The 13,327-nt window shown below is 38.2% G+C and overlaps 1 protein-coding gene across 1 annotated transcript in view; it reads left to right on the top strand.

Moving 5' to 3' along the window:
• The window catches only part of ppil2 (peptidylprolyl isomerase (cyclophilin)-like 2), a 54,784-nt gene that overhangs the window by 15,813 nt on the left and 25,644 nt on the right, over positions 1 to 13,327 (top strand). The window contains exons 12-14 of the mRNA XM_038273020.1: positions 1,947 to 2,053; positions 6,538 to 6,627; positions 12,030 to 12,063. Coding sequence (XP_038128948.1) covers positions 1,947 to 2,053; positions 6,538 to 6,627; positions 12,030 to 12,063 — 231 coding nt within the window. The remainder of the gene's footprint in view (positions 1 to 1,946; positions 2,054 to 6,537; positions 6,628 to 12,029; positions 12,064 to 13,327) is intronic.

A 13,327-nucleotide genomic window follows, 5' to 3' on the forward strand; every position in this document is an offset into this window, starting at 1 on the left:
TGATAATTTTCCCTTTAACCTAACGGGTTGTATCTGATATATGAATCAGTTTATTAAACAGATCTCCAGATATTATTTTCGGTACCATTTTCTAAATGTTTTATCTATCAATCCATCATTTCTTTATTAAAACATCTATTAATTTGATCATTGAGTCTAGACATCCCTTATTTGGTTCTTATTTTAATCAATCTGTTCTTTATCATCTCTACATCCCTTCTAACATCCATTTAACCACAAGTACATCAGTCCAACCGTCTGTACAGCCAACCATCAATCTGTTTTTCCATTCATTAATCCATGATCATTCTGCTTTACACATCCATCACGCTCATCAAAGCCTGTTTTTTTTTGTCAAGTATTGAACCCTAATATGAAAAAAAATAATGAACATTTGAAACTCTAAACCAAAACTCTTATCCAAATACAGAAACATAGAAATTAATTGTTTTATTTATTATCTTTCACTTAAAAAAACTCTTCTATCTCAAGTCTGAATGACATTTTAGCATCACTCTTTAAAAATAGTTCAGCCTCTCTTGGAGCCTTCATATTACTCACTTGCATTATTGTCTGCTGACTATAAACTGACTACACCTGTGATTCACTGTTACCTTTACTCCATGACAGTTGTTATAGAAACAACCTTTTGATGCAGAAGCTGTTTTAGTTTTAAATCAAGGTCATGTCCGAATCATAGCTGCTTGTAGAAAAGCCACTTATTGGAAAGTCTGAATCAGACTTTACAAATAAGGAAAAGGACACTGAAAGAGGCGAGAGGGCCAAGATGAAACGCCGTAGAAGCAGAAGTCTGAAAGGATGAGGGTAAGGTAGTGCAACTAATCAAAGCAGCAAAGGCTGTCTTTCTGAAATGATGCTACAGATAGCGTGCTCGATCTTGCTCTGATAAATAGACAGGCGAGTGCTCCAGACCGGGCACAAGGGTTATCAATCGAAATCAAGGTTTCAGTGACGGCTCAGACGGTGGGAAAGACGCTGAATCTCTAAGAAAACTCACTTCTCTTTTCAGCAAAAAAAGCTAAGATGTTTTAAAAACGCAGAATAAGAAAGAATTATGAGAACTTAAAGGATGTTTTTAAATTACAAAAAGGAAGCATTTCTTCATATTCAATAATTTCATTGCTGTCCTAAACGGTAAACAAACCAAAGAAGATATTGATATGATGGATTGTGATTGTAGTTTGCAGAAGTGGAAGAAGTAACATTAGTTATAGGTAAACTTAAAATAATTCCTGAATCAATCTCAAAGCATGCATACTGTTTCTAGAGACGTTTTTCAAAAGAGTGGGTTTACTCTCAGGAGCTCTGAAGGGTTTGCTGCTGTGGTTCTGTGATAGGAGGCCATCTTTGCATCAAGTCCAGTTGAGAAAAGTTGACCAACTTGCAGCAGTAATAAAAAGCAGTGGAAACAAATGTTAACAACAGCTACAAGGTGGTGGACAACATAAACTGCTAGAGCAAGAGCAGCTGATATGAAAATTGTGGGCAGAGGTCTTCATCTTTCTTCAGTCAATCACTGCAGACCAACAGACTTTATGTTGCCTTCAGATTAGCTCAGGATTAGAGCTAAGAAACCCTTTTAGGCCACAGATGTCTACCCAAGACAGAAAATGAGACAAGCTAAACTCAGAAGCTCTGGACCTGGAAAACTTGTAAGGTAAAGAAAGGGAGTGATCTAAGTTAAAGGTCTGTCAACTGCTTTTCTTGGAAAATTACTCTTTCCCTCTGAGCCAGAAAAAGCCAGAAATAAGATTTATTAGCAAATTAAGATTAGAGAGACAGAATGGGTGGGGAAAAGGAAAGAAATTGGTTCTGCCAGGTGATCTCACTGATATTTTTTTTGTAGATCTCTAGATGTGTCCCTGCTTTGATTAGAGACTGTCATGCAGCTTAGTTAGAATATGCGTACTCTGTTCTTTCTGCAGATGCAATTGCAGACGACGCCGTGCGTTACCAGTATGTGAAGAAAAAAGGCTATGTCCGTCTCCACACAAACAAGGGAGACCTGAACCTTGAGTTGCACTGTGATAAGGTGAAAACACACACTCATTCTCACACCTCGTTGATAAAACCAGCTGAGGGAATTTCACAAGGGCTCATTTAGCTAGGGATCAATTGTTTCTTTGTTAGAACCCTCTCAGCGGGAATGACCACTGCATGTGAGGTAGTCTGACAGGTTTGCTTGGAACAGTACATTTCTTGTATTGTTCTAATGAAGCCTTTACATCACTTTATGCTGTATAGCTGCAGGAAAATCTCTAAACTGTTCATAATTTATTCTTTATGGTACACCAGCATTCATAACATGTAGACGCATCACTGTCCCCCAGACATCCGGGGTTATATATTTTATATTTATATTTTTTTAAAACAAAGCAGTGTGTATGACGTCATCACAAAACTCATATGGGTGAGTAGACAATGATGTAATAACGTAAAATCAATGGGCCAATGTAAAAAAAAAAAAACGGTGTTCCCCTTTAATGAATGAATAAATTGGCTAATTGAAATGATAAATTTTTTATGATTAAATTTGACATTTATTGTATGGCACAAAGCTTAATAAAATATAGAATCTAGGTGGATATAGTGGCAAATTCATTATAAGTGAGAAATTCTATGTAAAATGAGTATAATAAGCTCTATAATTTGCACACATCCTCTATCTGGTCAAACTTAACTATCAGTAGCACAATACTCTAATTACATCCCACTGTATGCTCAGCCATCATCATGCTCAGCAGATAGTAATTTGCAACCTATTTGCATCCAGTTCCTTTTGTCCTCTTTTCACAGTCTAAATATGACCATTGCCACAAACAGTGGTTACGAAAACTACCCTTCAGGATGTTGAGCATTATTTGTCTAAACAGTCTCTAATCATAAGGTTTGTGGTTTGAATCTAAAATGAAAAAGGGAAAAGATTTTATTTAGTTGTTGTTTGCAGAACTCGTTTTTGGCATCTGACATACATCCCTTGGAAAAAGTAATTTACTTTTTCCATTTATGAGAAAATTAAACATAGGCTTTATTTCCAGACAGAGTATGCCGATGTTCCACAATCATCTAAAACGCTTGCATATGCTGAACTTTCTTTGTATTTTTTCAATTTTGGGCATATACATAGAGTATTCATGACAAGTCCAGAACTTATGTCCAAAGACAGCCAAACTTATTCATAACACACAGCAGCATAATGCCCATAATATGTCACAAGCCAAGTCTGCATAAAAAGAATTTGATCGTGGTATTAACCTAGCTGCTGTTTACCGCCTGCCCCCCAAAAAATAATAATAAAAAAGAAAAAGAATGAAAAGGGGTTTGCAGTCTCAGCAGATTCAGGGTCATGTCTGCTAGGAAGTTTATTGGTACTGGGCGTGAAGACAGGGAGGATTCATCACACTCACCTTCTCTCTCACCCTATGATTGGGATGAAGTCTGGAGGCGAACTGACGGATTCCTCCTCTGAACCCCGTTTTATACCAGAACGCTGCCAATACACCATTAAACAGTAGCTGTAAGTTAGAAACTCGTTCATTAGTCATCTGGAACATGTCAAATACTTTGGAAATGCACTGGAGATAGGTTCTTGATAAGTAACGCATAAGTTATGCACAAGTTACTCACATGTTTTGGATTAGCTGGACACCACGACTTATGAGTAACTTACACTTAAAGTATGTCAACAATCAAATAAGTCAAGACGTACTTGCTGTATGTCGTCGTGTGCTAGTGTTTCAGCGTGCTTCAGCGTGCTCATAAATTATAGAAAACTTACCCATAACTTATCCAACATATACCAGCGTTTTTGCCAGATTTTTCATACGTCAGGCATACGTTGGCTAAATCGTCATGGTGTGACCGAGGCTTTAGTCTAGGTAGTTCCTACTTTCAAAGAATTTGAAATATTTCCCCGAAGCTGCAAGTTGCAGAAATCAAATGTATGTTCTGATTCAAGATGATGTGTTGATCATATACATTTGGGTAACTATTTTTGTTTTATAACTGCACAAACTGAATCAGATGGATATAGATAAAAAAAAAAGTCCATCAGTCAGCAGTGTTGGTTAATCTGAGCTGATTAGTTCTTTATTGCTCCTATCAGGTTCATCCCTATAAAACAGAAATCAGTTGTTTTAGTTTGTAAATTAAAGCTTTATCTGCTTAAGTGTCACTTTCTTCCTCCCTTGGCTGCATCTCTGCTAATGTATGCTAAATTGACTGTATGTTATAGTGCTTTTGTAGTCCTACTGACCACTCAAAGAGCTTCACTCTAGAGTCACATTCATACATTTGCAAACACAAACGAACAGACATTTACCCACCAATATGCAGGTCGGGTAACAATGTGGGCTTTTGTACCATGAATGGCTGCACATCTATCTTCAGAAGCAGGAATAGATCATAAGACAACTTTTGGATCATAAGACAACTTTTCTTCTTCTTCTACAGGCACAGTCAACCATTACATTAATGTATTTGATGGCAGAAAACTATACACTTCTGTATATTTATGCGTCTCATTTGCAATTTTAATCAAACTGATTTAAGTATTCGATCAGATAAAACTGTAAAATAATGAAATAAAGTTTTTAAAGCATTGCATTGTATGTATTAAAACACACAAAAAAAAATCCTATTAGCTAACTTGGCTTTATGTGAAAAAAAGAATTGCCTCCTAAACGTAACTGGTTGTGGCCTCCCTGGCAGCAACTGCTTGTAATAAGTCCTTTCCATCACTGTGAAGGTTTTGTCCGCTCTTCTTTGTAAATTGTTTTAATTCAGCCACATAGGAGGGGTTTTCAAATTGTAAGTTCTATGAAGGATCAAGCAACATCTCTCCAAAATCAGTTTCCTCCACAATTAAGTCTCATCAGTTAAAAAAAAATAAATAAAAAAATTAAGCAAATTGTGTCATGTTCTACCTGGAACCACAGTCAGTAATTACTCCATGAATGCATTTCTTCCCTAGTAACCACGCCGACAATGTGCTTTGTTTTTATTGGCCTCTTAGCTGTCAAATCAGAGTAATCGGAGTTAGAAAACCTATATTATATGCCCCACATCCTCCTCCACTCCACTTTTCTCCCTCTTGGTTTTCACATATTATTGCAGCTCTATTCCCAGGCTGCTTGCCGTTTATGTATTAATGAGCACAGCTTTACTGTCACATAAACTCACTGTCATCCAGAGCCCAGAGTACCTGCTTGTTTTTAAAGCAATGGATGATGCTGCCTCTAGCTTTGTTGTTTCCATGTTGGGTAATCTGTGACGAGATGACAAAGCTGGCCTTTTGTGGTCTCAAACAATATTAGTTGTGTTTTAAACTTTCAAAAACCTCTTTTGATACATGAAATAAGTTTTTATTTGATGCAAGTAAAATATCTTTCTTTTAAAATTAAACCAAGCACTACAGGGTATTTATGTTTTGTAGCGCCCCAAAGGGAATATTTGTCCTTTGCGTTTAACCCATTCCTTAGGGAGCAGCGTGTCGCCTCATTGAGTAGAGTACGGGGAGCAACCTGGGGATCCAGTTCTTCCCAGGGACCCACAGGGACAGTCTGAGTTTTGAACCAGCAATCATGAAGCCTCTGCAGGATGCAAATGCTCCTCTCTCTAACCACATGGGCAACTCTTCTTTGCAAAAATGGCTTACACTTGGTCAAACCAAATCTAGATTCATACCCCACAAAATAAATTCTTTATAGTAAAGGGCCAAAGTTTAATATGCAAAAACACCTGGGCACCCTGCTCTTGTTCAGAAAAAAATTGCAAGCAAATGGCACAGATTGCAGAGCTCCATCGAGAATTGTTATTATTAGTGAATGGTAGTAAACTTAGAAAACCTTTTCACACATTTAGAGGTGTGAGGAAAAATTGGATGGACAAGAGCATCTGGTGGTTCCTGAAAACCCTCATTGGTTAGATTTGCAGACAGACCTTCACTGAAACAGAAAAGTCTTCCTCAAGGATATTGATATTGATGACAATAGACTTGATGAAAGTCTGCATTGAAGCCACGCCTTCTGCTCAGTGAATGGGTGATGCATCTTTTCAGACTGCCATTCAAGCAGGACCAGGTTCTGTCTGTGTCTGTCTTGATTTACACGGACGCCTGTAGGCTGTTTTAACCCTGCCCCAGTGCTCCACACATTTCATTGTATTTTTTACACCAGCGGAACACAGCTTTCTACCATGCTTTGTCACGCAGACATGTAAAGCTGCCTCTGGCAGCTCATGAACTCAACTTCTCCCTAAGCTGAGCGTGTCGTTCTAGCTTTTGTTAAACAGTGACAGGGTGGAAGAGTGGGAGAAGACTAACAAACCTCTTTAATTTAATTCCAAGAAACAAACTGAGGAGTATTTTCTGTCATTATTCTGTTTGCATTCATTTTAAGCTCTTTATTTCATAAATCTGAACTGGAAATTAAATAATCAGTATGAAATGTCTCCTAATGTTGTCAAATGAAGTGGATAAAATCTTGAAATCTCACTGCTGGATATATTTCCTTCCAGGTTCCCAAAGCCGGGGAGAATTTCATCCGTCTGTGTAAAAAAGGTTACTACGATGGGACAATCTTCCACAGGTCCATCAGGAACTTTATGGTAAGAAAGAAGAACCTGCTGTCTCTTTTCATGCACTGTGAAACACTATTCCACACTATTGACTAAATTCTGTTTTTATTTTTGAATTCATTTCTTTTTGAGAGCTGCTCCATTGAGAGTAAAAAATCTAACGATAAATTTTGCGGAAAATTGCAAAAAAAAATTTATTTCTGTTATTTAATAATCTCCAAATCACCTCATAAACTCTTCTATGTCATATACCTAAGAAATATATTAGTTGTAATCATTGAGAGACGTTGAGGTTCATTCATTTTACTGGTCTAAATGATGCTTGAACAAATATTTATACAATATTATATTCCTTTGCAGTTACAATATTGCATCGTTATATGTATTAAATATTCATTATATTGTGCAGTCCTATTTTTGTTTGTACCCTCAGCTATGTCTGCTTTGGATTCTACCTCTCAAAGAAGAACATATCTCTGTGTCCAATTATGGCTTTAACTTTTAGGAAGGAAGTTGCTATAAAATGCACTTCAACGTATAAGTATTGACAAGGAGTATCAGTCAAAATGGCTTGAAGTTGCACATTGCAGGCTAAGAAGGAAAACCCCAAACAAAGTGTGTTCACTGAATTGAGGCCTGCAACAAGATTGTGGAATCGTTTTTAAATGGTTTCTTTCCTGTTCAAGAGACGATGCATGAAAACCTGAACAGATTTGTACTGCTTTGACAGGAACTAGGGAGTATAAGAGAGGGGTTGTGCTTTCGGTAACCAAAATCTGCAAGTGTTACCACTTCTATAAAAGCAGAGGTTTTGCAGTTAATTACAGGCATGTGTTAAAAAAATGTCCAAGTGGAAGACAAGACAGAGAGAAGCAGCAGTTTATCATCAAACTGTGAGGAGGAATAAGTCCTTTTTAAAAAAGATAGGAAAAAAAAAAACAGGCAGGTAAGACCAAAGTAGACTATACCACTCTTCAGCACGGTGGTGGAGGGTTGATGATTTGGGGTTGTTTCAGAACCCCCAAGCTTGGCCCCACTGTAGCCATTCACTTCACCACAAGTTCCTCTGTAGACAAGAGTATTCTATTGTTAAAAATGAGGCCATGTGTCAAACACAAACACAGCAACTAAGCTACATCAGAAATATTTAAGCTCATAATATCAGGCTGGCTAAAAGGATGTGGTTGTTATAAGAAAATGCCTCTGAACCTTCATGACTTGAAATGACATTGCAGAGAAGTCATTTTTATGCTTGGGTGTCCCATTTGATAGTGTGATAGTCAGTTCAGTTACTCCAGCATTATAGCCCCATTTACACTACCCCTTTAAACCTTTCTGAGAACGGTCCGAGCACGGTAACTGAGATAACTGTTTAAATTGGAACATAACTGAATTGGACCGTGCTTGACACAACAGAACCGTGCTAAATGTAGTACTAGTTCAATAATAGAGCTCGGTATGGTTCAGTTCTGGCTCAGTTCTCTGATAACAAAAAGCGCATGCGTAGACTGTATCATATCCTATTTACATCTACTCATTTCGTGGGTTTTTTTTCAGCGTGTCCGGCTTTGCAATTTACAGATCTTTTTAACTGTTCACAACACGAACTTCTTCTAGGCCTATTAACAATAAATGGCATCAAGAGAGTGAAAAGTCTCCAAAGTCTGGGATGATGCAGAGACCGAAGCACTCATTAAAATTTAAGCGGAGGACGCTATCCAGGCACATAAGTTCCTAAATGTTATGGGCGACGCCATTTTTGTTTGAGTAATTCCCATCTTGAGAGCTGTAGTATTAGGACCACCGATAGGAGGCGAGGAACCATGCTAGCATGATGTGGTAATGGTCATAAGAACCAGGCTCGGCACTGTTAACTGATCCAAGCTCAGTCTGAACTCGGCACTGATCGGTTTCAGAGGGGTAATGTAAATGGGACATATGATTGTTTCTTTCTTTTTTTTTTTTTCTTGTTTACTGAATAACATCATCCATGTTATAGTTAATTTATAGTTGAGTTAAACATTTTCTAATAAAGACCATTACTACTATGTGGTTAGAACCTTTATGTTTGTGATCAGATTTATCTCTGCTTTAAACTGATCTTATTTGTCTAAAGCAGGTTTTCACCACCATTCTGCTTTGTTTTAAAAATATTTCTGTTTTGTTAATTAGCGGCGCTTTTTGTTTTGTTCCTAATTCTTTATTTGAAGCTTCTAAACACAGACAAGGAATATAAAACAAATTTTCTCTGATGGGCTGTTCAAAGCTGCGGGTTCCATAATTCAAAAGGCTCTCGAGTGGACATCTGGTCTTTAGAAAACCTTTGGCGTTTTCTTTGTGTGCCGCGGTTTTCATTCACATCACCGATTGTTTATTCATGAGTCCAGAGGCTGGACAGACGAGCTGTCTTCAAGCGTCGTATTTTGGTAAACTGAAACCTGGTTCTTTATTGTAAAGCAACAGATTCTCTGTCTACTAGGCCGTTTCTTTTACGGTATTTGATGCTTTTACAGGTGCTGGTCATAAAATTAGAATATCATGAAAAAGTAGATTGATTTCAGTAATTCCATTTAAAAAGTGAAACTTGTATATTATATTCATACATTACATACAAACTCATATATTTCAGATGTTTATTTTGTTTAATTTTGATGATTACAAATGACAACAAATGAAAATCTCAAATTCATCATATCAGAAAATTAGAATATTACTGAAGACCAATAAAAACAAAGGATTTATAGAAATGTTGGCCAACTGAAAAGTATGAACATGAAAAGTATGAGCATGTACAGCACTCAGTATTTAGTTGGGCCTCCTTTGGCCTGTATTACTGCAGCAATGCGGCGTGGCATGGAGTCGATCAGTCTGTGGCACTGCTCAGGTGTTATGATAGCCCAGGTTGCTCTAATAGTGGCTTTTAGCTCTTCTGAATTGTTGGGTCTGGTGTATTGCATCTTCTTCTTCACAATACCCCATAGATTTTCTATGGGGTTAAGGTCAGGAGAGTTTGCTGGCCAATTAAGAACAGGGATACCATGGTCCTTCAACCAGGTACTGGTAGCTTTGGCACTGTGTGCAGGTGCCAAGTCCTGTTGGAAAATGAAATCTGCATCTCCAAAAAGTTGGCCAGCTGCAGGAAGCATGAAGTGCTCTAAAACTTCCTGGTATGTGGCTGCGTTGACCCTGGACCTCAGAAAACACAATGGACCAACACCAGCAGATGACATGGCACCCCAAACCATCACTGACTGTGGAAACTTTACACTGGACTTCAAGCAACGTGGATGAAGTGCCTCTCTTCTTTTCCTCCAGACTCTGGGACCTTGATTTCCAAAGGAAATGCAAAATTTACTTTCATCAGAGAACATGACTTTGGACCACTCACCAGCAGTCCAGTCCTGTTTCTCTTTAGCCCAGGCAAGACGCTTCTGACGCTGTCTGTGGTTCAAGAGTGGCTTGACACAAGGAATGCGACAGCAGAAACCCATGTCTTTCATACGTCTGTGTGTGGTGGTTCTTGAAGCACTCACTCCAGCTGCAGTCCACTCTTTGTGAATCTCCCCCACATTTTTGAATGGGTTTTGTTTCACAATCCTCTCCAGGGTGCGGTTATCTCTCTTGCTTGTACACTTTTTTCGACCACATCTTTTCCTTCCCTTCGCCTCTCTATTAATGTGCTTGGACATTGAGCTCTGTGAACAGCCAGCCTCTTTAGCGATGACCTTTTGTGTCTTGCCCTCCTTGTGCAAGGTGTCGATGGTCGTCTTTTGGACAACTGTCAAGTCAGCAGTCTTCCCCATGATTGTGTAGCCTATAGAACTAGACTGAAAGACCATTTAAAGGCTTTTGCAGGTGGTTTGAGTTAATTAGCTGATTAGAGTGTGGCACCAGGGGCCATCAATTTTGAACCTTTTCACAATATTCTAATTTTCTGATATGATGAATTTGAGATTTTCATTTGTTGTCATTTGTAATCATCAAAATTAAACAAAATAAACATCTGAAATATATGAGTTTGTATGTAATGTATGAATATAATATACAAGTTTCACTTTTTAAATGGAATTACTGAAATCAATCTACTTTTTCATGATATTCTAATTTTATGACCAGCACCTGTAGTTTAAAACCATAAGACCGAAGCTGCATGAGCTCCTCTTAAAGTTTGTCATTTTAAGTCTGCTTTTTTTTTTTTTAAATAGGTTATCCTTTTCTGACATTTAGAAATATTTAATTGATCTGAATCATTTGAATGTGACAACAAAAACACAGAAAAGGACTAAATCCTGTTGGGGTGATAAAACCTCTTCCCTTTGCTACATTGCCCCTCTAATAATGATCTGTGACAGTTCTGCTAGTGGGACATGAGGTCTCCTGATCAGATGCCCAGTCTGCTTAGCTGTTCAGTATGCAGAATCAGGAGCTGTGGTCTTCCTGATGACAGAGTATCTTAATTCTAAATATGAGCCTAGATGCCAAACATAGGAAGCAAAGTTCAACCACTTGTTTATGGGGTCTTGTTTTGTCTTAGAACTGAGCTTAAATGGAGGCTTGAACCTGGCTGTAACAACAATAGATGCACTTGAAATTAATTAGATCCACTTCTGTCCTGAGATGCCGTTCGTGTTGGTAGAGACTGTGCGCATAAAGCAGGCAGATTACAGCCTTGACTAAATAATAACCCACCTAATGCTGCTTGTTGCTCAAATTGACACTTAAGATATAACCAGTACAATGAGCACTGAAGTGAAAGTAGTGTCAAACAAAAAAAGTCAATAAATGAATGTCTAAAGCAATATTATTGCTGTAAGATAAAGTATTTTTTGTTTTCGATTAAAACAGTTGGATTGTTTTGTACATTTTGTTTTGGTGCTGTTTGTAATAAACGTAACGCCATGATTGTGGTCGTTTTGCTTGCGGCATCAACTTGTTAAAAACTCATTAAGGCCCACGTCTAATGACAGATTTGCAAACAACTCCATTCTGTCCCACTGGGCTGTGCGTAGGGTGAAAAGAAACGGTAAATATTATTGAAGCCATTGCATCGAATGTTGCCTCACAGCAGCCCACTCTGCCAGTAAATCCTGGTTCTTTTAAACAAAAAGCCTAAAGAAATTCTCGGAAATGTGGAAGCCCATATAGGAAGGTTTGAGCATGTTCTGTTGACAAAGAACAATAGAGGCCTTTTCATTGGAAAAGCCCAACTCTATTAATGATAACATGGAACATGACTGCAGGTTAGATGAGAAGGAGCCAGCTTGTGTTAAACTTCTTACAGTCCTCTCTACAGTGCATTTTGTGTTAGTAGTTTTAAAGCTGAAGTAAATTTATGTTAATTTTAAGGACAATCTGTAAATTAAGTCTAAATAAATCTGTTTACGGTAATCAGGTTGCATACCATTAACCCTGACTGTTCCTGTTTTTATCAGATTCAAGGAGGGGACCCCACTGGAACAGGCACAGGTAAGATGAGCGCTGTTCTCAGACTAAAATTTCTGTTACATAAGTTTTCCGTTAAATAATTAATAGTTTCTTTTTTTGGGAGCTTTGCGTCTATACAGCAAAATCAGCAGTGTTTCTAAAAATACCCAGTGAGTGAATATGGGAGTACATGCATAAAAAAACAAAATCAGATGATGTGAAAAGAAAAAGCGTGAGGATAGGTCACCGAACCGGGGCGGGGGGAAACAACCAGTCATTCAGTATGTGGTTTAATTTTCCTGTTTTTTTTAAAGACCCGTTCAAAAGCCAGCTGAGTGTAATTGACTGCAAGACCACATACAGTTAGTTTCCTGCCTTCAGTCTGCAGCGACAAAGTGAGCTTTGTGTCTCTGGACCTCTGAAAGATTGGTGAAACGCATTCCCAGTGGCAGATTTATGAAGGTGCAGAATTTCTGACCTTTGGGTAAAATTCTCTTCATAGCCTGCACTAAACAATATGTGCACACAGCCAAACAACAGAGCTTTAACCGGCTTGTTAGAGGAAGACTAATAGTCTCACAGAAGGCCCTGTTGTGGATTTTGGCACAGAGATAGCATTCATTTCTGAATGTTAACACAGACATTACTTGTTCTCTTGTTTTCTTAAACTAAAGATAGCTTCTGTGAAAGCTGTGCAGACGCACTCACCCTGACAAATCTCATGCTTTTAAAAGAAGTCATTTGAGTCTCTTTGATGACGACAGAAAAAAACAATGGGGATCACTGTGACGAAAAGAAACCCAACATGTGTTTGTGTTTGGGGCTTGGTAATGGAATCAACGCTCCTGTGTAGGTTATATTTATGGTATGGTTTCCCACTTCTTATTTAATGACTGACCTTTCTGTTTCAATCCCACCCAAAGCTGGTGAGTGTTGGATTTAGTTGGGCTGTTCTGCTTTTAATTTTGAGCCTCTGGTTGGTTCCTTCTGCCACCACTTCAAAGATTTTGGTCTCTTTCCCCCCCCCCTATGCAAGGCTTTTAGTGGGGGAGGAAAAAAGAACCTACTGCCACGATTCTCTTTGTACAGTGACTGGCAGCTGATACAGTAAAGTATAGTTGACTATAATCGGCCGACCCATGAAACTGATTTGTACCCCAATAAAAGTCTGCCAGCAGGAGGTCGCTCAGTTATCCTGATTTTTATCAGCAATAAAAGTCTAAACTGGGACACTGGAATCAAAGTGTAATATGAGTAGTTAAGGCAACTTTCTTTGTTCTGGGTTTGGAAAAAAGGACCAGATAGT

Source organism: Cyprinodon tularosa, unplaced genomic scaffold (genome assembly GCF_016077235.1).
Source record: "Cyprinodon tularosa strain WSP-4 unplaced genomic scaffold, ASM1607723v1 ctg850, whole genome shotgun sequence".
NCBI lineage: Eukaryota > Metazoa > Chordata > Actinopteri > Cyprinodontiformes > Cyprinodontidae > Cyprinodon > Cyprinodon tularosa.